Genomic DNA, 27,970 nt, shown 5'->3' with positions numbered 1-27,970 from the left:
GCAACACATTGTCAATTTCACAAGATTGTTATTACTTGCAGATCTGACATTAACCCCTAGCTTAGGCTAGTCCTAGACTAAAATGCATGTCTAGATGTATTAACTGAAAGGAACTTGTATTGACATATCTTAAAATATGTCAATGCCATTGTTTTGTCTCAAGATGCACACCAGTAGGCCTAATGTTTTTTTTTTGTTTGTTTGTTTGTTTGTTTGTTTGTTTTTTTTTTCTAGTGTACATTTTTAAAAGTTACTTAAATATTCTAATTGAACTAAGGCCTAATCCTGGTTTAGGCTAAGCCCTGTCTGTGAAACCGGGCCTAAATCTTAAATCTAACACTAAATGGCTTATGTGGCAGTTTTAAAACAGGGAAATAAATGATCATAACTAAATGTACCAAATGCATATTAATCAACTACAAAACTCGAGTAAATCAGGATGGTTTCAGTGTGTTTCTTCACATGCAGCTGATGGCAGTGGAGGACAGTGGAAAGAACGACTCACTGTAGCTCTTGTTCAGCAGATGGGAGGGACTGACATGCCTCTCTCCCTCCCTCCACCATCAGACTCCTGCATTTCACAAAACTCCAGACTGGCAAACATTGAAGCGACGGTTAAATTCGAGAAAAGTGATCGTTTGTCTGTGTGGATGTTTAGAAACAGAATTAAGAGCGATGTAGTCCGGACGGCCGAGTGAAGTGATGGTGAGTAGAGCTGTCTTTTAGGAATTTTTAGGACATTTATTAGCAATGCTTTTGTCCGAAACTAATTTAATATTGAAAACACGATTCACCTTAACGAGGCGGTAACAGAATTGCTGCGAAAGCTGAAACAAAGTTACAAAATTAACCTGAAGGTAACTTTTAGAAAAACTTTTACTTGTCGGTATGCTGGAATCGATGCTACTTCGTCCATATTTCGTTCAATATGTTATAACGTCTTTATTCATAAATGTTTTGAAAGACATCGGTCTCTTTGTTTGAAACGACAGTAAGAATATGTAATCCTTAAACAAATTTACCACATTGCAGGTTAAAATGCCTCTGCAGTTATTCTTATTATAGGAAAACTGGTTGTTATTAATGTCATCAAACTAAATAAATAAAATGACAAGAAGTTTCTCAAAGCTTCTCACACTGAAATTATTCCTACAGTGCTGATGATATTTGCAGTGATCACAGGCTAGGTGGAAAGAAACCATGGATACTATGGTAAATGGGAATACAACAACAGTAAATAGGAAAAAAACTGAAGGTGGGAATTCCCCCTCATCCCATCTGAACTCACCAGGAAAAACTGCAGGACACACCGATGCTTAACAAACTCAGGACTCTGTTATAAAAAGACTTCAGGGTTTATGACTGTGTTTCATATGAAAAAAAAAAAAAAAAAAAAAAAGAATGGAATAGGAGTGGAGAAAAACTAATATAATAGAGTTTTTAAAACAAAACAGTTAGAGTAGTGAATACTGGTTTAGTTAAACCAATATAATAGAATAATTTAAAAAATGAATTAGAAGAGTAAAGTTTAAAAAATAGAATAGAGTATCTGAACATAATAGAATAAGTCTGACTTGAAGCAAATATAGTATAATTGCATAGATGAATAAGAGAATGTGGAACTAATAGAGTAGAACGTATGGTTGGATAATAAAATTAGTGAATATAACCGAATTGCATAGTGAAATAAAACAGAATAGGAGTAAACTGAAACACACAGAATGAAATCTTTTATAGCACAAAACAACACTATTTTCCATGTATAAATTTCATATGAATAGACAAGAATATTAGTGAAATAAAACAAATATAATAGAATTAAGGGAAGTTAAATCAATAGAATTGAGTAATTGAATAACAGAATAGTTGAGAAAAATTATTCGGAGTAAAGTTCAATGAATGGAAGAAGTCTGGAGTGAAAGAAAAATAATAGAATTGCATAGCTGATTTATGTAATTATCCATCTTTTTTCTTTTAGTAAAGTTGTTAAAATGTATCAAATATGATCCATCAGGTTTTTGAGGAATGTTTATTTGTATGTCTTTCAATCATCATTGCATTGCATTATATGAACAGAATTGCATAGTTAAAAAAGAAAGGAATAAACTGAAACAAACAGAATGGTATCTTTTAATAATTGATAATAATTTAATAATTAATAATTAGATTCCATGACTTTCACACAGTGTGACTGTGAATGGCTCAGTGAGCTCATTACAGACAGATAATATGTGATAATAGTGTTAATAGAGTGACAGCTGTAATGGGGTTATTGCAGTGTTCTGGACGTCCTGCATCAGTCCCAAACTCTCACAGACGCTTGTTACTGTCCATCTGTTGGCATGTTTACAAATACAAACTGAGGCAGAGGGCCGAAGGCTGATGTGACTTCAGCTGCTGCCAGTGTTTGGTGTGTGTGGGACAGGGTGGAGCAGTCTGGCTGGAATATATAGAGACAGAGAGAGGGAGACTGTTTTACTTTGAGAGAAATGAAAAGATGTGATGGTGGTTTGGGTGAAGTTGCATTTTCCACACAAGACCTCAAATAGAGGCAGATGATTCATTTTCAGTTGGGAGAGGTGAGAGTACGTGGAAAAATACATCAATACACACTCACACACACATTTACATGTTATAGCAGATGGTTTTATGCAAATTGATTTACAAAGGAAGAACATCACAAAGCAATTCATAGTGCATAGTCTAGTTTAAAATATATAAATAATATTAGTACACAAGCTAGAGTAGAAGTGAAATGCACCACAAATAGGAGGACACAAACATGCACACAAATATTATTGTTAAGTATGCTTAAGCCAACCTTATAATGTCTGAATGACATTGCATTAGATAACAAAACTTCAAACCAAGTGTCATTTACTTTAAAGATGGCACAGGCAAAACCTTTCACAAAAAGGAGTTTGTTGCATTAGAAATGGTAACGCTTTACCATGTAGTATTGTGCCTCTTTGTGGTGGTTAGTGAAACATGTTGATAGTTAAAAGTGGTGAACTATAACTGCAAGAACACCTGTGTAAACTTGGACAACTGACTCTATACAACTACTAAAAATCAGCAGAACACCAGCTGATTCGAAGACATTGAGCAAAAACGATGAAGAAAAGCAAAGTCAGTGTCGAGAAGAGCTCTACCATTGCTTGTTTTCAGTTGACTCTTGCTTTGATATTTATTATGCAATGACATTCAGACATTTTAGTGCCCTAAGACAGGCTTGAGTGTCAAAACTGGGGGACACACATACACAGTTTTTATTGGACACATCTGTTGTGCACCACAAATCAATGTTTATAACTGCATGAACCATCCATTCAAGACACAGAACAAAGACTGTACCACTAATTGTTCGATATAAGAACTTCTTGAGTTGCATTTATTTCAGAAATAACTCTTCTTTTTGTCCAAAATATCCAATGTGACTATCCTCAAAAATAAGCATAATTTGGAACTCATTTATAGAGTTATTTTTTATTAAAAATATATGTTGATAATGATTAAAGACTTCAGTGCCCTCCAATGTGTTCTGCACCATTTTAGGTATATAAAGGGATGGGTTGTGTGTGTGTGTGTGTGTGTGTGTGTGTGAGAGAGAGAAAGAGTCTGGTGGTCACTCATTCAATACTACAATGATATAAATAATTTAATGAATAATGCCTATTTTTCTACTCTTTAAACCAATAAGTAAAAAAAATTATAAGGTACAGTAGCCCACACATGCACAGATGTCTATAATATAACACAAGAAAATGGCCTAAATTAGGACTTCTTTCTGAGATACGACAGCTTGTCATGTATAAATTCCTGATTTCTTCAAATAGATTTCTAAGTTCCTCTTAGAAATAGGAAAGAGTTCTTACTGAATCTTTTTTTCTCTCTCTCTTCTCACATTCACCGCCTTTTTTGCTCTCTCTCTCTCATTGCCTGCATCTGGATTTTATCATTCTGTTCTTCAGCAGTGTCTGTCTCTCACTCCCAACCAACTCTTCCGTTAGGATCTGCTGAGAAAGAGAGGAAGTTGAGCAGAACAATGACACACACATGCATACATTATTTCAGAATTTTGATAAAACAGTTCAAGAACTTTTTTTTAGTTGCATTAATACTTCATTAACCTCCTCCCAACCTATGAGACATTCACACAACAATTTTCAGAAACACTTGAACTAAGGATGTGCAAAATAACATATTTTCCAAAATCGACTAATTGGTTTGACTGAACAATTAGTAGGTCTTGAGGATGTCCTGAAGTATCACACACATTTCTTAGGGGGTGTCAAAACAGGATGTGTTTAAAACAGCTGGTAGAGCGTAACTGATGGATTTTTAGACCAAAATTTTTTAGAGCAAATCGTGAAGCAGTCCTACACAAAACCTTTACTCTCTGTGATGTCATTCCAAACCAAAAAGAGTGACGCAAAAAGTGTTTTGTTAATATTTTATCTTGTTTCTTAAGTGAACAAGAACTAGCGCTGTTGAGCTCCAAACAAAAAGTACCATTAAAAAAAACAAACAAAAACAAATAGAAAAGAGTGAAAAACAAAGAAAACACACCTTTACTTTCTCACACTCTCTCTTTTTCACTAACTTCTCAATGGTGTCAATGTTTGAATGGAGTTTGATATCTGGTCCTAATCATTGCATGGAAAGAGCAGATAAAAATGTGAACTGTATAAAAGTGGAAAGATTCTAACCTAGATATAACTAACTAACTAACCCAAAGAGAATACTTGTGTTTTTTTCTTAAACTGAACAAGATGATTAGATTTCAAGCATTTATACTGCCTGACTTCAATATGTGCATTAGTTTGTCGTTTTCCTCATGTGACATGTTCACCTTCCACCAGTTTTGTCCAAAAAAATCATTTTTTCCCCCATTTTGTCTTTAATTATGTTTTTCTTGCATTCTTTTTCATTTTACTTTCTTTCCTGCCATTTTCCTTCTCGGTTTGTTTTTCTTTCCTCACCCTCCCCACCACCCCAAACATGCTGGCCTTCCTGGCTGACTTTCCCTCTCTCTTTTCCCTCATCTTTTGTTTATTTCACTCACTGCTCCCTGAGTGGGAGACTTCTGAGAGCATAATATGTTTGTGAAGATGCTTCGGCATAATTGTTGTCAGATGATACTTAGAAGTAGTTCCTAAGAGAAGGATTGTTTAAGCAGGGGAAGGGGGAGATGGAGAAATAGTGAACAAATAAACGAGGAAAATGTTCAGGGTTGCTATGACGACAGAACAGTAGCAAAATAAACATCAGTGTTCATGTGCATGTATATGTGTGTTTATTGTGTTTATCTGTGTTTCTCAGGATGGCTTTATTCATAAAACACAAGCAGAACAAAATTCTGATCGTAAAATCATTCTTATGTAAAACGTCAGATTTAATGCAACAATTTATGTAACAACGGATTCATGGACAGTTCAAAACAAATTGTTTCATGAATGAGACCCACATCTTTTCTTGTGCATACAGGGCTGTACGTTAACTTTTTTTCACATATCATTGGTGCTACAGAGGTTGAAAGTTTTGTAGCACAGGCCATACAATTGTAGCACAAGTACAACCTGAATTCCAGAAATGTTGGGACGTTATTTAAATTTGAATAAAATGAAAACTAAAAGACTTTCAAATCACATGAACCAATATTTTATTCACAATAGAACATAGATAACATAAATGTTTAAACTGAGAAATTTTTACAATTTTATGCACAAAATGAGCTCATTTCAAATTTGATGCCTGCTACAGGTCTCAAAATAGTTGGGATGGGGGCATGTTTACCATGGTGTAGCATCTCCTCTTCTTTTCAAAACAGTTTGAAGACATCTGGGCATCGAGGTTATGAGTTTCTGGAGTTTTGGTGTTGGAATTTGGTCCCATTCTTGTCTGATATAGGTTTCCAGCTGCTGAAGAGTTCGTGTTCGTCTTTCATTTAATGATACACCAAATATTCTCTATAGGTGAAAGATCTGGACTGCAGGGAGGCCAGTTCAGCACCTGGACTCTTCTATGACGAAGACATGCTGTTGTAATAGCTGCAGTATGTGATTTTGCATTGTCCTGCTGAAATACACAAGGCCTTCCCTGAAATAGATGTCCTCTGTAGGGGAGCATACGTTCCTCTAAAACTTTTTATATACCTTTCAGCATTCATAGTGCCTTCCAGAACATGCAAGCTGCCCATACCGTATGCACTTATGCACCCCTATACCATCAGAGATGCTGGCTTTTGAACTGAACGCTGATAACACCCTGGAAGGTCTCCCTCCTCTTTAGCCCGGAGGACACGGTGTCCGTGATTTCCAACAAGAATGTCAAATTTGGACTCGTCTGACCATATAACACTTTTCCACCTTGAAACAATCCATTTTAAATGAGCCTTGGCCCACAGGACACAACAGCGCTTCTGGACCATGTTCACATATGGCTTCCTTTTTGCATGATAGAGCTTTAGGTGGCATCTGCAGATGGCACGGCGAATTGTGTTTACCGACAGTGGTTTCTGGAAGTATTCCTGTGCCCATGTAGTAATGTCATTGACTCAATCATGCCGATGAGTGATGCAGTGTCGTCTGAGGGCCCGAAGACTACGGGCATCCAATAAAGGTCTTCGGCTTTGTCCCTTACGCACAAAGATTTCTCCAGTTTATCTGAATCTTTTGATGATGTTATGCACTGTAGATGATGAGATTTGCAAAGCCTTTGCAATTTGACGTTGAGGAACATTGTTTTTAAAGTATTCCGCAATCTTTGTACGCACTCTTTCACAGCTCTGCCCATCTTTACTTCTGAGAGACTCTGCCTTTCTAAGACATCCCTTTTATAGGTAATCATGTTACAGACCTGATATCAATTAACTTAATTAGTTGCTAGATGTTCTCCCAGCTAAATCTTTTCAAAATTTCTTGCTTTTTCAGCCATTTGTTGTCCCCGTGCCAACTTTTTTGAGACCTGTAGCAGGCATCAAATTTGAAATGAGCTCATTTAGTGGATAAAAGTGTAAAATTTCTCAGTTTAAACATTTGTTATGTTATCTATGTTCTATTGTGAATAAAATATTGTTTCATGTGATTTGAAAGTCTTTTAGTTTTCATTTTATGCAAATTTAAAAAACGTCCCAACATTTCTGGAATTTGGGTTGTATGAAACGTCTGTTACCATCTCTGAAAACGACCACAAGTAAAACAATACAATAAAATACTATAAAATACAAAACAGAGTATTTAAGAATAAAAATAATATAATAATAATAATAATAATAACCATAAAACATATGACATTAAAGGAAACCCCTTATATGGACAAAGGTATCCAGAGATCGCTGCATCGGAATAAAAAACAGATTGACACATTTTGACTAATGAAACATGAAGACAATAAACATACAGTCGGGACAATATATGGTTTATCTGTGTTCTAGAAATCTCAGGTATTTTCATAAGAATGAAGTATATTTTATAATGCAATGCTAACTGACATAGCCTTTATCACTGTATAGAATAGGCCTACTAAAAAATATAATTTCTGCCTCATTCTGTGATATGAAGCCACGTCAGATCACAAAAATGAGTTATTTCAATGAAGTGCATTATGAAGTGAAGCATTATGCAACATTATGAAGTGCATTTGGAGTAAAAACGTGTCATTAAATGTTCTCTTTTGTTTTGTAAATGCTTCTGATTACAGGTTTGAAAAAAAGTATAGAGTGTGTTGCTTTTTCAAATGCACATTATAAGTGACTCAAACTCACAGCGCTTGCAGAGATGGAGCAGCATTTTCTGCAAACCGATCAATCCCCTCTGATCTCGGTGGTGTGCTCCACCATGAAACATGCTGTGCATATTTATTTAAGAATTGCAGCCTTTGCGATTTCTTAGCCAAATCGCATTTTCGGTTTAATTTTGGTTAATCGTGTAGCCATAGATTAACCTCACACTCAAACAAGCACACAACAAACTCTCGCTTCACACAAACAAGCGGCTCTGTCTCACACAAGAGCAAAACTCTATCGCACGTTTGCATCTGTGGTAAATTTATTCATTGCACAGACTGTTTTTTTCTGTAGCAAGTGCAACATATATGTCGCACTGTACAGCCCTGGTGCATGTGTCAGTGTTGGGGAAGCTACTGTAGGTTTGACCCATTTCAAATACTTCTGCACTATTCTACACTATTTTGTTGTACGAGTAGACTATAAGACTTGAGATGACATTATCTTTAAAAAGTTCTATGCTTTATGGAAGAGTACATAGTGTAAGAGTACATAGTTCTGAATTCAGTGTACTTGTTGAAAAAGTCATCATGACCATTTGGCCCACAGGAACTTTTCGATGCTGTCTGGAACACAAAACAGGAAGTTGTGTTTTTGAGGAGGAAGAGAAGAAAAAGCTGTCGGCTATGATGACTAACATGTGAATCGCCTTGTCAGCTTCTGTTTATATAATCTCTGTTTCAGGGTTCAGAGGCGGTAGAGGACTGTGTGCAGGGGGCGTTATCCTCTCTCTATCCTCCTTTTGAAAGCACAGCTCCTCCTCTCCTATCTCAGGTAAAAACCTCTATCAGTCTCTACTTTCTAACTTTATTCTGTGACTTTTCTAACTGATTGGGCTGTTGGTTTTCCTGAAGCTGACAAACAAACATCCCCAATATCATATAGACTTTCATTGACAATTTCTGACTGTAAGTTTCCTCTAGAGTTTCCAAGCTATGTCCACCAAACTCAGCACTGTCCTTTCTTATGGTTTACCCACATATTCAAAACAAAACAAAAACAAAACATAGACTTTTATTTCATGCAATGTCATTAACACCCTAGCAACTGCCTAGCTACCACATTTATCAGTGCAACCAAATCTCCTCAAACTCCCCAAGTTTGCAAACTACTCAAGACTACCCTCTGTTTTTATTGCTTAATTATTACAACACTAAATAAGCACTAAATAAGTTTTCATCAAGCCAACATTCAGTATGTCTTGACATTTTTTTACTATGATTAGTTTTAGTTTCCAGTCATACAAATGTTCTAAAATGACAGCATATTTTTTGTTTGTGTCATGTAGGTGTTCTCCGTACTTGAGTCCACCTATCAGCATGACAGCTTGAGATATCTGCTGGATTTCTTCATTCCTGCCAAACATCTTCTGCATAGATTACAACAGCATGCATGTGTAAGTGTTCTGCTAAGGCAAGCGTCACTATTACTATTGACCATTCTCAGGGATAGAGGTTTGTTCAAATCCCTGACCTTAAGTATTAAATTTCAGTTTATTATGGAAAGGTATGCACTATTATTTTTTATAAGAGATGGCCTGGTGGATAGTAGAAAGACTTAGACTTAGACTAAATGAGGGACCTGAACCATATCAAGAGACCAGAATATCAGATATGCTTTTTTGGCTTGAGACAGTAAACAATTTCCTACAACCCCCCCACAAAACTCCCCCCCAAAAAACAACTAGCAACCACCCAAAACACCTTAGAAACCACTTAAAAAATGTAAAAATCTACTGACCAATTGCAATACCACACTTACTACTACACTTACTAATATTACTTTTCCCTTACACACATGGTAATTATTCATATGCAGTCAAACACAAACAAGCTAAATGTTCACTATGAAACTCTCACACTTACATAAATATATGACACACACACACATTCTCAGCCGAATCTGTTTTCATTGTCGCTATGAGAAGCTGCCAGGGACAAGAGCCTCAGTCTGAGTCATGACGGTAATTTTTACCATATGTGTGTGTGAGAAAGAGACTAGGGCCTGAGAAAGGCTGGAGGAGTGTTTGGTTGAGAAATGGGGGAGGGATAAACAGACCGAACACTGGGGCACATTGAGAAAGAGGGTAGGAAGGGAATATCAGAGTGAGAAAATTAGGGGGTGTTCACTGAAGGAGGAAGGAATACAACTTCACAATCATCCTTTAGATGGTTTGAAGATATGACTGTAAAATGACTGTAAATGACAGACCATAAAGCAGAGGGTGGGATTTCATAGAAAAGAGAGGATGATATAGGAGGGGAGGAGCGTGGATTCCTCAACATTATTTAATCATGATCGTGTGAGTGATTATGGATCAGGAGGGATTCAAGTCATGGGATAATCGGTTCTATAGCCTGAAGAGAAAGCATTTGAATTTGTGTTTAGATTTTCGGTTGTGAGGTAAGTAAACACTTTCAAATGGAAGAGATGACAATATGATTAATGTGGGAGATATGTGTGTAACTGATAACATAATTTAATATTTAAAGATGCAGACAAAGTTGAGATAATGATGAGCAATGTTGCACTATCCAAGAACATCCATGTGGAGTTATTAGCAGCAGCCTCTTGGCAAATAAGTGTTAGATGTCCTAGATAGCCATGCCTATAATGACATTTCATTGGTCTAATATCCTGCTCCACATGACTATACATTAAACATCAAGTATGTACTGATTGGCTGTGATTGTGTTGCATAATTTTGTTGGAAATATGCTACAATATTAGTTGGCACTAGAATTTCACAATTCTTGATCGACAGTTTAACAATTATTTATCTACTTTTGATACCGCAGTAAAATAGTACTAGCCTAATTTAAATAAAACTCTTGTAAACTTACTGAAGATAAGTAAACAGTCAGTAATGAATTCAAATTCTGTGTGCACAGAAGATTGTCTCTCAGAACAGCATGGCTGTATCGAATTGAAACCTTTTTTTGTTTTGTTTTGCATCTTTTTTGTGCCTGAATGGTTTAAAAATATTTAAAAGTTGTTTGTTTTAAGGTTGTGTAACAAACTGGATCAATTTCAGGCTTGATTTTAATAACTGTGTTATTCCATTATGACATTAGACAGGCTATCTTTGTAAGAAATCTTTCTCTCTTCCTCTCAGTCTCAGTATCTAGGCTGTCTCTTCTTGCACTCTGGTTGGCCACTATGTTTGGGAGAGAAGGTAGTAGTACAGCTCTCTACTTTGGACTGGAGACTCCTGCATAGTACTGACTTCTACCTACAGGTGGTCCCATTTTCAACACGTTGTCCTCGCCTTGCTCTTAAGTGCCTTGCACCTGGTGGGCGGAATGTACAGGAGGTTTTAGTGCCGGAGTCACAACACCCGCTGGTGTTTACTTCTGAGTGGCTACATTGCATCAACAAGGAGCGTGGCTGCAAGAGAGAAGGTAAGACAAAAATGGAAGAATAAGGAAACCAGTGGTTAGGGTAGATGGAGGTGAAATGGGAGACCAATGGTAGAAAAAAGGTTCAGCATAATTAGAGCAATTTTAGTATGTCATGATGTCTAAACAATGTCTTAAGGTTTTGTTTGTCTTTTTAGAATGATACATAGAGCGCACCCTTTCTCTCAGTTCTTTCCAAACTTTCTTGCCATGTAGGTGGAGGATGTTTGGACACCTGTCTAGTGAGTACATGTGACGGAGTGGTCCGTATTCCATGGGAAGAGGTGGTCTATCCTAAACTCCTGCACAATCCATCCGATCCTCTCCAAGACAATTCTGACCCAACTCTTGGCTCTTCAGGAGAGCATGATTCCTGGTCTTGGGATGAAGAGGATGACTTGCCTCCAGATGGGAATGAGGCAGAGATTGAGGCTGCATTAGAATGTCTGCGCAGAAGCAGTGATGACCACCTTTTAGGTGATGGTGCTGGAGATTATGTTGAACTGCTAGAGCCCCGAGGAGGACCAGATGGTGGTGCTGATCCTAAACAGCGCTATCTGGAGATGCATGGGATATGTAAGACCAAAACATTACCCCTGTGTAGGAGGGGTAAAGCAATACGACTACGAAAGGGGAAGGGGAGAGGGTATGGGAGGACTGAACCTGGTGCTAGGGCTGGAAGTCTGGTACGAAGGGATAGCAACAACAGCGGTAAGGATGGTGTAGTTTCCTGCAGTGACTTGGCTACCTCACGGCCCTTGCCTCGTGTCATTGATTTAGGTCGCCAAAGGAGGTCATATTCCCCTTCGTTCCAGGACTCTGATGAAGGTGCTAAGGACCCAGTAGGTCTTGAATGCGGATCTCGTTGTATAAACAATCCAGCCAAAGAGAGGAGGCCAGGGGTAGGTAAAGAGAGAGATGGGACTGGAGGTACACTGCCCTGTCAGAGAAAAAATGGATCAAGTGGCCGATGTTCCATAGATTCTAATGATGTGGCAAAGAACAACGCAGAGAGTCTTGGAGAAGAACAACAGGACCACACTCAAAGATCACACTGTGGCTGTGATGATACAATTTTGGACAGTACTTTAAACAGTAGACATGAGGTTGCAACATTAACAAATCCCTCCAATGCTGCAGATAATAGCACTATCCCGTTGGCTGTTTATGGGGAAACAGAAGGCATAAATAAGCAATTGGCTGGACAATCTAGGACAAGTACAACATCCCTCCGAGATTCCTCCATGAACAATGCATCTGATTTATCAGGTTGTGCGCAAAGCAGAACCAAACATTCAGACAATACCAGTGATGAGAAAACAGATAAAATTATGCCACCATCAGGTACATTGAGTACCATGGGAGAAAAGCGTGCGGGAAAGTCAGAGAACTTTGTTTGTCCCAGAGGAAAAGAAGTAAAAACAGGTGGATTTAGAGCACCCAGGTATGGTCATGTAGACATTTATAGTCGCAAATATGAAATTCCAGTAATGCTTCAAATGTTTTTGTTTGCACCACCTTGTTGTGCTCAGTACTGCCTGTACCATACCACTGATACCATACCACTATAACCAATTCACTAAAACACATACATTTGCTTTTCTACAGGAGGAAGAGGAAAGCCAAAGGAGGCAAAGGGAAGGCCAAATCCAATGGCCGTGTCCAACATAAAGGCAAGGGTGATCAAGTCATCTCAAAGAACCAGAGCAAAACCACTCATCCAATCAGCCATTCTAGCCAATCAGAGGAGGCTCCTCAGCTATCCAAAGATTGCAAAGTCAGTGTACCAGCCACTGATGCAGAAACAGATGCAAAGCCAAAGGCCAAAGATGGAGGTATGTTCTGATCAACACAGTTAATGCTTATTTGTGGCCTCACATTGAGTAAATAATTTCTTGCATTAACAGACCACTATATAGCACGATTGAAAAATCAGAATTGAGTATTGCAGAGAGCCGTGTAAAAATGTAAATGAATGATGCATGGTTATGCTTATGCTCTAAACAAGTTTGTGAAAGGACTGCTAATGCCAGGTAAACATAAAGCAGAAGATGAATCTATTTCATATTCACAAATACCAAAACAACATGTCTAGAACCCATTATAATGATGCTGACTACTGGATGGGGCGCTACACAACAGGACAAATTCCCAACAGTAAACTGATGCCCCATTCATACTCCAGCACTCAAGACAAATGGATTTGCAATGTTCGATTTGTCGCTTCCAGTAGTCCGGTGCAGTGAAAAGACAAGAAAATATAACAAGGCATATCTCGCCCTTGGAATTACCAGTACAACGCTGGGTAATGAAGAGACACCACAGTGTATTGCGTGACTCAAAACTTCTGCCAATATTAATTCAAACAAGTTAAGACACCACTTCACATCACACACATGAAGAGAAACTTGTTGATGTTGAGAAGTTGTAGTACGTTTTAAATAAATCCTTTAGAATTTTGCAGTCAAGGTCATGTCTGAGAGTGTCTTTATGTGGGTGCATCTATATTCATCAAATAATCCTGGAAAAAAGTGCTTTCCTCAGAAATATGAAGCAGCACAACTGTTTTCAACATTGATAATCAGAAATGTTTTGTGAGCAGCAAATCAGCATATTAGAATGATTTCTGAAGGATCATGTGACACTGAAGACTGGAGTAATAATGCTAAAAATTCAGATTTGCCACCACAGGAATAAATTATATGTTAAAACATATTCAAATAATAATAAAAAAAAAGGAATATTTCACAATATTACTGTTTACTGTATTTTAAATATATAAATGCAGCCTTGGTGAGCATAAGAGACTTTCAAGAACATAAAAAAAAAAAAAAAAAACTTACATCATGAACACAAAGCGGGGGTGGGATCTTAAAAGTATTTTTCTCTACAAAAAGAGGGTGTGGCAGAAAAAGTTTGGGAACCACTGGCTTGCTCCATACTCAGTCTGTTTAAATTCAACATGTATTGCAGAAAGCCAGTCTGGCACATCATTTCCTGACCATTCCCAAAAAGAGATGGGATTATCTGAATCTGCTGCTCACTTGGAGTCCAAATCTCCCCCTCCTCATCTCAGAGACTTAGATTTCAATCTTCTGCAGTCGGGAAAGCTAAAATTAACAGGTAAATGTTCATGCTTTTAATGGTTGCAATATATTTGTTTTTCCCTTAACATTAAGTGACTTCTTATGTAGGTACTATGGATCGACTGGGACGAGCTTTGGTTTTCACAGAAAGTCACCTCCCAGAGGATGGCTGGAACGCAGATGAAATGATCAAAGTGTTGTCCTGCTATTACACCATCACCAGGTCTGTTATTTAACCCATGTGGCAGAGACCATCACAACTGTCATAAAACCTACACACATATTACATGCATTGGTTTCTTTGAGAGAAAATATTTATATTGAGTGAGCTAAAGTTAGAGTTGGCCAGGGTTTTGGTAAATCCCCAGGGTTTCGCTGAATTTTAGGCTGGAGGGCACTATCTCATGACCTTTTACTGTGCTTGGCTAATGTGCATACTATGCTGTGCTTATTTTGAAATAACAGACCTATGGTCAAAGAGAAGGGTCTTACCGTGATAGTGGACAGCAGAAAGTCTGCCCCGTCTGAACTCTGTCTCTCTGCACTGAAGCTCTTCAAGGTGAGTCAGTGCACTGACTGTGTTTGTGGTCCAGTTGGCTCTTTGTATTGATTCTAAATCTGTTTTTGTCTGTGTCGGCTTGTGTTTAACAGGGACAGGTGGCAACAGGGCTTGACTCGATTCTTATCCTAACAGAGGAACAAGAAGAATCGACCCAACCGTGTCTGGATGGAATAGAGGTTTCTACACTGAGTTAATATTTATCAATCAATTTAGGCAAACACAAAATAGGAATGGTAGGGAATGGGCTTTCCAATTACTTTTTGTGCTCAACAACTCTGTGACAAACATAAGAGAGATTAAGAAGAGCAGCTATTAGTACTTAAAACCCCCTACAAGGGAGAAAATAAGGGATAGTTATAACTATAAAAAGATTTGTTATAAAAAGATGTGTCATCTGTGATGTGAAATAAATATTAAGCCTAGTCTCCCTTAGTTACTGTTGCAAATTCTGCTTAACTATCCTAGTAGTGCTTGTTTGGATTATATCTGGATTATCAGTGCATTTATATCTGGCAATAAGATCTAGTTTCCAAAAAGCTCTTCTCTGTGTCATGGAAGGCTACATCCAAAATGTGAAATCCATCACCACCTTAAACATAAGATTATATTATTTATGTCACAGAGACCATCTCACAGACATATAGAAAGCAAAGATTTCATAGTTACAACAGTTGGCAGTTTTTTTTTTTTTCTTCTTCTTCTTTTGGCTCCTCCACATCCCCAGGGAGTTCGTTCAGTTCCTGTGGGAAAAGTTAATGTTCCGTCTGGCGCTCAAGCATTTGAGTAGATAATAAAACTCATTAGCTATTTTACTCTCTCAGGTGCATACAGTACGAGGTACGGGCATCCTTCAGCAGTTTGTGGACAAGCAGCAGTTGCCCAGAGAAATGGGTGGAGACTTTAACCACTCACATGATGACTGGCTCACTTTCAGACTGGTAAGAAATTACTTGGCAAGTCGTCTTGCATAGCCAGATATTTGGCATGGTTCACATTACAGCTTATTCTGACCGTCCAGCTTGTGGATTTTTAGTTTACTTGCTATTAATAGTCTTAAACAAAACTCTGAATGTATTTTAAGGATTTTACGCCACTTACCTGACAAACTTTGAGAAATCCAGTGTTAGTTCTTCTCAAAAGTGCTCACTGTATCAACCTGGTATATTGTAAATATTACTTTGTTTTTATTGTTTCTAAATACTACAGACTGCTACACATGACTGATGGAAATTGCATAGAACACCTTATAAACCTTTCAAGACCATCAGCTCTGAAGTCATAGTTTATATAATGAATGTGATATTATACTTCATTTAAAAACAACACTACTGCACTGTCCATAATCCTATGGCAAGATTCACTATCAGAGAAGTTACTGTTAACATGGAAATAGGAATCACAGAAATCTTTCAGTGATTTTTACAGGTGAGGAGAAACTAGCACTTACTTGATATAGGATGTTGTAGCATTAAGGTTAAATACAGTACTTGTGTTTTCTGAAAAGAAAATACACTAAAAGACTTAAAAAAAAAAAAAAAAAACAGACTGATTTGAGTACCTACTTCATAGTGCTTCATGAAAAGTAATTGTTTATTTATTCCCTAATACTGTATATCAGGGTTGCAAAACACAGTTCCTGGAGGGCCACACAGCCCTGCAGAGTTTAGTTCCAACCCTGGTCCAACACACATTCACAAAAAATTAATGGGGAATATACTTCCAGAGCAAATGTACCATAACTTCTGCACTTTTACATAACCTGTCCATTGACATTCAAAAAAGAAAATTTTTTGAATGAACATCTTCTTTGTGTGTGTGTGTGTGTGTGTGTGTGTGTGTGAACTTAGCACTTCGGTTAAATATATTTAGAATCTTTCCCACAACACAACATATTTTATGTTTAGAAATAGAGTTAAGTTATACTCATAAAAAGGACCAATAAACTTAAATCTAAACGTTTTAAGAATTACCACAAGCCTGACTCAACATCTGCAGAAGATTAACATGCTCTTCCTGATGCTCTGCACAGAGTTTGGAGCAGCTGACTGAGCGCTGTGAATGCGCCCTCACCCTGCTGGGAGACGCACTGCAATCTATAGACACAGAACCACTACCTGACTGTATTAAGGTTAGGCAGCATTTGATGGTAATATAATTTGCTGTCTACTTAAAGTGTATTTAAATACTTAATTGTTTGTGTAATATTTGTTATTCAACAACTATGCAGACACTGACAGATTAGTTATTAGACTAATAACTAATTCTTTTTACCTTTAGAATGTTCCCCGCAGCGCTGACAAACACAGACAGTTAATGACAAGCATCCTCACTGACCAGAGGCTGACAGAGCTGCAGCAGAGGGGCGGAGCTTGGCTGGCAGGTCTGGCCAATGGGACATCAGGATTGGCACAGAAATCACCAGACTGCAAGTATGAATAGAATAGAGAGAGAATAAATAATAATACTGTAAAATTAGTTCACATTTCACTTAGTTTCACGTAAATGTAATCATTAGTGGACTTTTAAAATTTTTTGTTTAAAATCTGGAATGTTGCTTACGTAATTCTGCTTTTTGCTTTTAGGGCTGCTTTAGCAGTGACCTCTAACCTATATGACAGTGTGGATGATGCGCTTCACCGGCTGGTGCGTGTGTCCAATCAGAGGGGTCGTGACCTCGAAGCGCTGGGGAGATTGGCTACACTTGTGGATAAACTGGACAAGGTACTGTATGTGTGAGGATAAAGAAAATATTTGTCAACTGAATATTAATAAGGTAGTAGTTAGGAATTATTTTAGGTAGACCATCAGACAGAAAGACAGACATATATTACACCTGCTTCTATTTTTTTAAGTAATCCCGAAGACCTTCAATAGCTTGTTGAAAACTGATGCAGTGTGATCCAGGCGGACGAGCAATGATTATGTCAGAGATCAAATTTGATTAAGGAATAAGAAATTTTAATAAATAAAGTGAAAAAAAAGAAACAAAATCATGTAAATATTAAAATTGTAATGCAAAATAAATCCCGAGATAAGATAGAAAAATAAAGCAAAGCATTATAATCCAAAGTATTGTATCTAACAGATGAAGATTGTGAAGATCAGTGTATAGAAAGAAAGGCTCAAAAGAAGTAAGATATTTGCAGAATGCAAGGAGAGGAAGAAGAAGCAGAAGAAAAAGCCCTGAGTCTTCTGAAACTAAACATTTTTTATGCTGTGATAGCGTAACAGGAAAAGGACAAGGGGAAGTACCTATTGAAGTTCTTTGTACTTCTCTTGCGACCATTTAATGATGCACTGATTGCACTTACAACAAAATGTACCCTAGCAGATCTTATTAGGTCACCGTGGTCTTTGTAAGACACACGGAATAACTTAATCAGAAATTGTGGTTTTAACACCTTTATGACCTTTAAGAGATCTTGCATTATCTCATGTCTGCAGAGATATTTTTATACCAAGGTACATCAAGTAATCAATTCCTATGGAAAACACACCTGGTCAACAGGATGAATCCCTCAATCTTACAGCACAGAAGAGACACTAAAGATCTTACATTTGAGAATAATCAAACATATCAGAGAATATGGTAAAATATATGTAAATGGTTAAAGAAATTAATAACATGTAAAAGAATAATCATGCAACATAAGGAATATAATGATTAATGATGATTAAATGAATACATAGCTATCAATGACTAGAATCCATGAAGAAAAGATTAATATGATTCATAAAAAGAAAAATAAATAAAAGACATCAATAAAAAGAATGAAATTGAATAAATTCAAATATGAAACATTTTGCATACACCATAAACTGTGTTTGATTAGGATTGTAACTCAACTCTCAAGGCCTGGAGTTGAACTATTTTGCAGTGTAGACTTTGGTGATTATAATGGGAATGTTCGAGAGAGTCCAGAACAATGAACTCATGCTGAACTGGGGAAACAAACAGTCACGTGAAACTGTGTAAACTTGCAGCTTTGTTGATTATAATGGGAGCATTCCAGTTGTGACGCATCGTGTCGCTCGCTTGCTTTGAATGACTGTTTTGTTTTTTAAGCTTTTAGGGGAACCATGCTGACTATTTAGGCAGTGTGTTGATTTACTGATATAAGACCATATGACAGCAATAAAGTCATTCAGGAACAGCTTGTTTTGGATGTGTTCATTAAGAAAATGGCATGCACTGATGATGTAAATTAGATTAAAGGAAAGGTTAACATAAAAATGAAAAGCACCATAAATGCACTATATAATATATGAATATGTCTGAAATGGCTCTAGTTGGGTTTTTTTTCAATGTAAACATCCTCTCTTGAATTAGCATTTTTATATATATATATATATATATATATTATCAGTTGTCATTTTAGCTTAAGTTTTAGTAATTTTATGTGTTTTGTAATTTATATTATTTTTTTTACATTTAGCTTTCATTTATTTTTTAGTTTTCATATTAATTTTAGTACTTTAACTTCAACTTATTTTACTTCAGTTAGTTGCCAAGGCAAGCCAATTTTGCGTTTTTCATCTAATATTTATATTTTATTTAAGTTAAATGAAAATAAATTTTAATAGTTTTAGTTTATAGTTTTAGTTACAATAACAACACTGCAACCAGTAAATTTCTCCTTTTGTGTTTAATGGAGCAACAAAAGTAATGCAACATGAGGATCGACATGAGGGTAAATAATAAGTAAATAATGACAGAAATTTATTTATTTATTTTGGTGAACTATTCCTTTCCTAATAGAAAAAAATCAACATTTACTACAACATAATTGTGCAGTCCTAATACATGTATTTTATCACAAATGACATTGACTCCTTGTTTATCTCTCTCTCTCTCTCTCTCTCTCTCTCTCTCTCTCTCTGTGTGTGTGTGTGTTTGCTCTAGTGTGAGAAAGACATAGAGCACATACAGGAGCAGCTAGAGGACTATAAACACCCTCCTTTGTCTCTCAGCAGACTGTCACTCAAACAGCACAAGTTCAAGAGCTTCAGAGAGTCTGCTATGGTCAGTGTGTTTGACAACTACAACTGAAATGGACTTAGATATATGATCTGAAATGCTTCTCATTTTCACACATTTGTTATTTTATGTAGCCTTTTCCACTCATGTGCAGCCTGAAATGATCAGCTAGGTTTGCATTTGTGTGCATTTATAGGAGCTTCACAGTGAGACTCTGGTGTTGCTGGCAGAGGTGGAGAACTGGTCTGAGCTGGACTGGTCTGGTCTCGGAGCTGTGCTGGACAAACTCCCTCCAATAAGGGAAAAAGTGCGAGACATGTCTCACTGTCTGTCGGACTGCTGGACACAGCTGGATAACACACAACGGCTGCTGTCTACACTAACTGAAGTAAAGGACAAACAAATACACACACAGGGATCTCATATCTCATATTAATCAGACAGATTAATATGATTAATAAAACAGAAACAATTATCAAACTATTTACTGTTTGCCAATGTGGTAACTAGTAAGGGAAATAAACTTACAGTTGGCATGAAATCATAATTTTTGAATGCATGTTCCAGCTCTTATATGTGATTCATCCACTCATATATTTTTTAATAAATAACTTTAACCTTGATCTTTAACCACAATGTCCTAACTGGCTCTTCTTGCAGTGCAATGCCACACTTTTTTTTATTAATTGAAGTTAAACCAATTTATTAAGTAATTTATTAAATCACTTGCAATTTCTGCTTTATGCCAATTTTAATTCAAGTCTTATAACATTTATCTTACAGTAAAATATCTCTGATATTTCGTTAATGTGACTGCACCTTAAACTATTTATTTATTTATTGCAGTGTAGACACATTTTCTTAGGTGTTCTCAATTGTTTGGATCCCATATAAACGATTACTGCAATATAGAAATCATTTTTGGCAACTCACTCCTACATACACACACTTACGCCAGTGATCATGACTAAATCTCCATTCCTTCCCTGCAGGCATCTCAGTGGTGTGATGTGGTGTCGTCCTCCTCTCCTTCCTCTTCCTCGTCTTCTCCTCTCTCCTCTCTCCCTCCTATCCCTCCATCACGTTTCCAGGATGCTCGCGCTCTTGCACTGGATCTGGGCGGAGGGGCTTTGTTGGACCTCTGGTCCCAGACTCTGGAGCGCTATCAGAAAACACTGGCTCAGTTTAAGAGCCGAATCCTGCAGGCGGAAAGAGGCTCGTCTACAGCCCAGGGTCAGGAGCAGGACTCTGGGGGACGAGGAAGGACTCCTGCGCCCAGCACGTCCAGCCTGGGGGATTTAGAGGGGGAAATCGAGCCAGACTGGTGCCCTGGAGGAGGAGGAGAAGGGGGCATGCAGTCCTGGGGTTCACTGGCGTCTCTCTTCCGGCCACAAAACTGCTCAACACTCAAGATTGGAGAGGAGAAGAAGAAAGATGGGGTGAATCCAGGAGGGGGAAAGTTTCTGCAAAATCTGCTGCACCCAGCCAAAAAAAATGTTAGTGTTTTAGAATGAGAGAGTTGCAGTCATGTGTCAAAAATAAACTTTTTTGCTACTCCTGTCAATGAAAGGTGAACTGGGAAAATCTATCTAGAAACTCCCTAGCAACCACCAACCACTTAACAACACCCTATCAACCACATAGAAACACGCTGGGAACCGTCCAGAATGCTCTAAAAACCTCCAGCAACACTATAGCAGCCACCAGGACCCCTAACAACTGCATGCCAACACCCTAGCAACTGCATACCAATGCTCTGGGATTCACCCAGAACACCCTAGCAATCATCAATACCCTAGCAGCTGCATAGCAGCTCACTAGAAACTCACTAGCAAACTGCACAGCAACACTTTTAGCAACCACATATCAACATCCTAGCAACTATCTAGCAGCTCCTTAGTAACCACCAAGAATTGGAAAAGAAACACAAGAAACTGCCTAGCAACAGCCTAGAAACTGAAGAGCAATGCCATAGTACCCACTTAGCAACTCCGTGGAAGCATCCAGAGCACCCTAACACCCATCTAGCAACACCCTGCATAGAGACACCCTAACAACCACATACCAGTGGCTAGGATCCACCCAGAACACCCTAGAAACCATCAGAAAACTGTCAAGCAACACCCTGGGAATCTCCTACAGCATATTAGCAGCCACCAAGAACACCCTGCAAAGTCCACAGCAATGACCTAGCAACCGCATATCAACACCCCAGCAACCAATTAGTAGTAACCACCAAAACACACTAGAAACTTCTCAGAAACACCCTAGAAGCTACCCTAGAAATACCCTAGCAACTACCCAAAACAAACTGCATACTAACACCTTAGCAACAGCATAACAATTCCCTAGGATCCACTCAGAACACCCTAGCAACCATGTAGAATACCCTAGAAGTTGCAAAATAACTCTCTAGAAACTGTCTGACAACCCCCTGGGAACCTCCCACAGCACCCTAGCAACCACCTAGAAACACTTTAGAAACTGCTTAGCTACACCCTAGATACTGCATAGCAACGCCCCAGCAACCACATTCTGGAAACCATTCAGAAGGCAGTAACAATCATATAGCAATACTCTAGCAAACACCTAGAACCCCCTATCAACTGAATAGCAACACCCAAGCAACTGTACACCAATGCCCTGGGATCCACCCAAAACATCCTAGAACCATTTAGAATACCCAAGCAATCTCACAGAAACCCCATAAGAACCATCTAAAAACCACTAAAAAGATCAAACTAGAAACTGCTTAGCAACACCCTTGCAACTGCATAGCAATCCCATAGAACATCAAGACATATTTAGGACATGTAGATTTAAATCATGTATTATGTCATAAAAAAGTTACTATCCAGCCAGCCAAGTTGATTTTATGTTAAACAAATAATTACATGCAATTGTTCTGCTTTAGCCAACAGATGCACCACTCCCTCCCAAACCCCCTCGCAAGCGGCATCCCAGTTTTGACCTTCAGGCTCTGCTGGCACCACGTCGTTCAGCCGCTGTGTCTAAACCCGCTGAGTCCACATCGGGACAGTCTTCTCCACTATCCTGGCTGGGCCGTCGAGCTCTAACAGACTCCATCCTTACAGCGGGAGTGACAGCAGCAGTTCCAGGATGGAGGGATCCTGCTGCTGGAGGAGGAGGAGTGCTCATCAGAGGAGTGGAGGTCAGCAGTAAGGAAGTGGCAGATCATACGGGCTTCACGCGCCAACATGTACTTCTCAGTCGCACTGAAAGAGAGACAGGGGTGGAGAGAGCAGGAGCAACTGCACAAAGGTGTGTTCGTGGCAGGTTTCTCTTCAGAAATCGGCTCCCAAGCAACCACATAACAATGCCCTGGGATCTACCCAGAACAATATAGCACCCATTTAGAATACCCAAGCAATCTCATAGCAACCTCCTACAATTTATGAGAATAAATTATGAGAGGAGAATTAAAAAAGAAGTTTCTCTTCAAAATTCGCCTGACCAAACTGCTTTATGAGGATTTTCCTTAAAGAACTAAATAACATCTTAATTTTTGAGCTGTCAGTTGAAATGCCTTCATTTTGTGTTATTATTTTGTGTTATTGCCACCTGAGGCCACGTCTCGCCAGACATAATGGTAATGTCCAAAACATTGTACCCTCCTATTGCATTCAATTTTCAATCTGATTGAAACACTGTTTAGACTGGTTATTTCTTCTTGAATTTTTGTGACTTTCTGATTTAGGGTCATGAATGTGCTTGCAAAGTCTTGACACATAGATGTGTTTTGGAAAGGCTGTACAAATACAAAAATATAAAGTCAAGTAAAAACCACAAAACATTTATTATAGCTTGTCAAACACTAAAATATGAAATACATGAGAACTTATGAAATTTAAGACAAAGTTTACTCGAAATTGATGACTTGTCTTCTGAATCATCCAAATAGGATTTTTGCTGTTTCTTCATGTATTTGAGTTCCACAGTCAAAAACAAAACAAAACAACAACAACAAAATCTGTGAAAGGATGTTTTTGTTTCTTAGCATGAAACCCATTTTTCCCTCGCAAGGGTTTGAGAACCAGACATAAAAAAGCAAAAGCAATTTTGTAAAAAAGTACAAATAGCGATAAATACTATTTGCTCTAATTTCAAATGTGCGTAGCTTTGGGGGGAGGGGGGGATTTAACTAAAGATTTTTTAATTAATAATATTTTCAACTCAAAATTAAATATGCATATTTTAATAATTTTAAATTGTTATTTTGTAAATTAATAAACCAAATCAAACAAACTTTTTCAAACTTTTTTTTTTTTGTACAACTGCAAAAAAATCTGGACATAACCAAAATAAAGTCAGATGAAGATGTTGTTTAATGTACACTGAACAAAACTTAAACATAGATTATAGAATAATAATAATATAAACTGCCCAATCTGTCATTTTCAGTAAAATTTACTAAATATGAAGTGCCTGCTATTGTTGAATCATGCCCAAAGCAGTGGGTGAGTAATTCACTCCTTGATTTGCTTAATAAAAGACTACTTTGTGATTCTGTTGACAAACATGTTTATAGTGCATTATTTTCAAAGTGTTTATTGGTAGCGCAGCAAAAATATATGTAGCGCAAGTAAATACGCGTGGATGTATCTGGTTGCCATGACAACCTCGTGCTTACTGCTGTTCTATGTAATCAGTAAAATCACTTGAATGGTACACAGAGTGTGAGTTTGTAAGTTTGCTATAGAAAAACTAAAATGTATTTAAAAGTGTGACTGACCAAATCGACTTGGTTGGTTTGGCACCCGCGCCCAAGCTCAAATGTCAAGGTACACCTATGTGTTAGATCTATTTATAGTTAGTTTTAGTTGTTTGCACCTCTGTGTGCAAATAGTCACTACAAGTAGTCATGACAAAAAAAATTCCACAAAATTTACACGTATTTTTTCGTCTCTGACAAGCTGCAATAGAATTTTTTTGTTGTTGTTGTTTGTTTTTACATTAATCTTTAGTGTTTTTAATAGTGTCAATTTTTGGCAAATTGCATAGAAACCAATGGTCAATTTGACCCCAACACAAAGGATTTTTAAAACAACAGGAGAGGATAAGGTTAGTGACAAACAATGCATTCCAAGATCAGTTATCATAAAGGATTTTAATGAAGAAATCTCATTTAAACCATGTTTATGGGTCAGCTAATCTTTTAATGACATCTTTTCCTCACTCTTTATCTCTCTCTATCACAGCAAGCTCTACTTACAGTGGTGTCGACTGGTCAGCACAGAGAGGCAGTATGTCGCTGTTCTTAAAGGCGTGGAGGAAAACTACTTGCCCCTCCTGGAATCTTCAGACGTCCCGTCTACACTGAGAGGAAAGACAGAGTCACTCTTCAGTAACTGGAGAAGCCTCTCTGCCTTCCACACGCAGTTACTCCTCCCTGCCATGGAGGGTGCCCTCTCTCAGACACTACAGCAGACCGACTGTTTCAGTAAATATGTGAGTAACATCTTATAATGGGCGGCATAGTGGCTTAATGGGGACCACTGTCACCTCACAGCAAGAAGGTCGAGTCAATCCAAAAACATGCAGTATAGGTAAATTGGAGATGCTAAATTGTCCATAGGTGTAAATGCAAGCCATGTAATGGGGAGGGTTGGGGAAAAATTGCCAAGAAAATTCATGGTCAGTCTTTCACATATGCAAGAGATGGCCATAGAATCACCAAGAGACAGATATGACTGAAATGGTTAAAGGATTATTTCACTTTAAAATGAAAATTATCCCAAGCTTTACTCACCCTCAAGCCATCCTAGGTGTATATGACTTTCTTCTTTCTGATGAACACAATCAGAGTTATATTATAAATATCTTAACGCATCCAAGCGTTATAATGACAGTGAATGGGACCAACGAGTATGAAGCTCAAGAAAGTTAATTCATCCATCATAAACATACTCCACACGGCTCCAGGGAGGTAATAAAGGCCTTCTGAAGCAAAGCAATGTGTTTGTGTAAGAAAAATATCCGTATTTAACAAGTTATAAAGTAAAATATCTAGCTTCCACCAGACCGCCTTCCGTATTCAACTTCAAGAAGAAAGTGTAATGCCTCTCGCAGTTCAAAACGCTTACACTACGTCCTACGCCTTTTGTATTAAACTTACGAAAAAAACGTAACTGACGCGACATCACTTACACTTTTTTCGTAAGTTGAATACGGAAGGCGGTCTGGCAGAAGAAAGATATTTTACTTTATAGCTTGTTAAATACTGATATTTTTCTAACACAAACTCATCACTTCGCTTCAGAAGGCCGTTATTTATCCCCCGGAGCCGTGTGGAGTATGTTTATGATAGATGGATGCACTTTCTTGAGCTTCATACTCATTGGTCCCACTCACTGTCATTATAAACCTGGATGCGTCAGGATGTTTATTAATATAACTCTGATTGTGTTCATCAGAAAGAAGAAAGCTATATACACCTAGGATGGCTTGAGGGTGAATAAAGCTTGGGCTAATTTTCTTTTTAAAGTGAACTAATCTTTTAATGAGAGAGAGAGAGAGAGAGAACATCTTATAATAATGTGTACAGTGGCTGGATCTGAATTTGCATACTTCCCTACTATATAGTAGGCAAAAAAACAGAATATGAGTAGTATGTCCGAATTTACAGTACTCATAAAAGAGCAGGCAAAATTACCCTGATGACTTATTACAACTATGAAAATTCTGAAGTGTGCCTATAACGGACACTTTACTATCTAGAGGATTTGTGAATGACAGTGAAGTGATGCAACTGACGCTGGTAGGTCAACTAATAATGAAAACATGGCAAATGTAGTGTGTACGGATTATATTCATACTACACACATTCATACTACATAGAACACACTTTTTAGCGGTAGCAAAAGTAATTTCTTATTCACAATAAGTACCTACTCAGAGAGTATGCTATTTCGGATGCAGCCAGAGGGATTTTTTTCCCCCACCCACAGCTGATTCCAAAGATTTCATTGGTCATGTCAATCACAGTGCAAACTGTGTACTAAATACTAACCACTATCACTAACCTACACCCTAACCTTAATCTTAGTATAGCATTGGTAGCACATCCTGATACCAAAACACTATCATAATAAAACAGAACTAAACAGATCATAACCGTTAAAAATAGTCAATGGAGTCCAAACTTGTCAGCTCTAAAAAGAACATAAAGGTAGCGTAAAAATAATCCAATAAACTACAGTGGTTTAATTAAATCATACTGAGGCAGTATGATCACTTTATCACAATATTTTTTTTTTTTTTCACACATCACGTTTCATATTTCATCTCATGCTCTTCACTGACACGTTTGTTTTATTAGTAACTAAACATACTCAAAATTGTTGTTGTAAATGATGCCACAACTGAGGAACAGTCGTAATTTGTGCAAAAATGTATATAATTTGCACATAAATGAATGCAAAAGATGTATGATTATTTTGAAATAATGGATTTTCATATTTTAATATTATAACGGCTATATTAGGAAGGCTAAAAATAAAATCTGTACATTAAAAACACTTAAAAATTAAGCAAAAATAAATGAAGGAATGGAACGTTTTTTTGGAAAACTAAAAAGCAAATGGGGGAAAAAGCAAGTTTTAAAGTGATCTTCATATAACAAGAAGTTTCATTAAAAAAAAAAAAAAAAAACAGCCCCTGGGCTATAAAAGTTGAAGAAACACTCCAATACAAGATTAATTGTCATCTGAGATATTCACAAAAAAAAATGTTATGAATTATTAAATGTTGGTATGTATCCATGTGAATACTTAGACTCTCATGCTGGACACTCTCTCTGCTCCACAGAAGGATCAGTTCCTTCTATATTCCCACTACATCCGTATGAGACCTGAGCCGGATGCTCTGCTCATCAGTCAGGCTGCTGACTTCTTCAGGGTGAGAAACCAATAATTATATAACATACTTTAATTTAATTTATTTATATGCCATCAGAAGACATATAACAGAGGTTTAGCTGTGTCCAAATGGCACAGTCCACTAATAGAGTATAAAATAGGGCCTGAATGTGTTCTACACTACCTACTTTCTATGCTATGAGTTAGTGTGTTTTTTCCACATGTCTAATAGTTTTAACTACAAAAACATGAGATGTGTGCCTCTGCTTTAAAAAATAATGAG

The 27,970-nt window shown here is 37.5% G+C and overlaps 1 protein-coding gene across 2 annotated transcripts in view; it reads left to right on the top strand.

The window, feature by feature from the left end:
• Window positions 1-536: 536 nt before the first annotated feature.
• The window catches only part of arhgef40 (Rho guanine nucleotide exchange factor (GEF) 40), a 47,170-nt gene continuing 19,736 nt past the window's right edge, over window positions 537-27,970 (top strand). The window contains exons 1-20 of one of the 2 annotated variants that reach the window (XM_051900282.1): window positions 537-705; window positions 8,471-8,560; window positions 9,075-9,182; window positions 10,902-11,187; window positions 11,401-12,628; window positions 12,793-13,019; window positions 14,158-14,307; window positions 14,379-14,493; window positions 14,736-14,829; window positions 14,922-15,008; window positions 15,654-15,770; window positions 16,862-16,978; window positions 17,110-17,261; window positions 17,415-17,553; window positions 19,736-19,855; window positions 20,007-20,198; window positions 20,803-21,306; window positions 22,725-23,092; window positions 25,030-25,279; window positions 27,638-27,727. In XM_051900282.1, the coding sequence (XP_051756242.1) occupies window positions 703-705; window positions 8,471-8,560; window positions 9,075-9,182; window positions 10,902-11,187; window positions 11,401-12,628; window positions 12,793-13,019; window positions 14,158-14,307; window positions 14,379-14,493; window positions 14,736-14,829; window positions 14,922-15,008; window positions 15,654-15,770; window positions 16,862-16,978; window positions 17,110-17,261; window positions 17,415-17,553; window positions 19,736-19,855; window positions 20,007-20,198; window positions 20,803-21,306; window positions 22,725-23,092; window positions 25,030-25,279; window positions 27,638-27,727 (4,437 nt within the window). In that variant the 5' untranslated portion in view covers window positions 537-702. The remainder of the gene's footprint in view (window positions 706-8,470; window positions 8,561-9,074; window positions 9,183-10,901; window positions 11,188-11,400; window positions 12,629-12,792; window positions 13,020-14,157; window positions 14,308-14,378; window positions 14,494-14,735; window positions 14,830-14,921; window positions 15,009-15,653; window positions 15,771-16,861; window positions 16,979-17,109; window positions 17,262-17,414; window positions 17,554-19,735; window positions 19,856-20,006; window positions 20,199-20,802; window positions 21,307-22,724; window positions 23,093-25,029; window positions 25,280-27,637; window positions 27,728-27,970) is intronic. The other variant, XM_051900283.1, reaches the window with a different exon arrangement.

This window comes from Ctenopharyngodon idella, chromosome 7, assembly GCF_019924925.1.
Source record: "Ctenopharyngodon idella isolate HZGC_01 chromosome 7, HZGC01, whole genome shotgun sequence".
NCBI lineage: Eukaryota > Metazoa > Chordata > Actinopteri > Cypriniformes > Xenocyprididae > Ctenopharyngodon > Ctenopharyngodon idella.
Note: the sequence above shows the minus strand (reverse complement) of the source record. Positions and strands in the feature narration are given on the sequence as shown.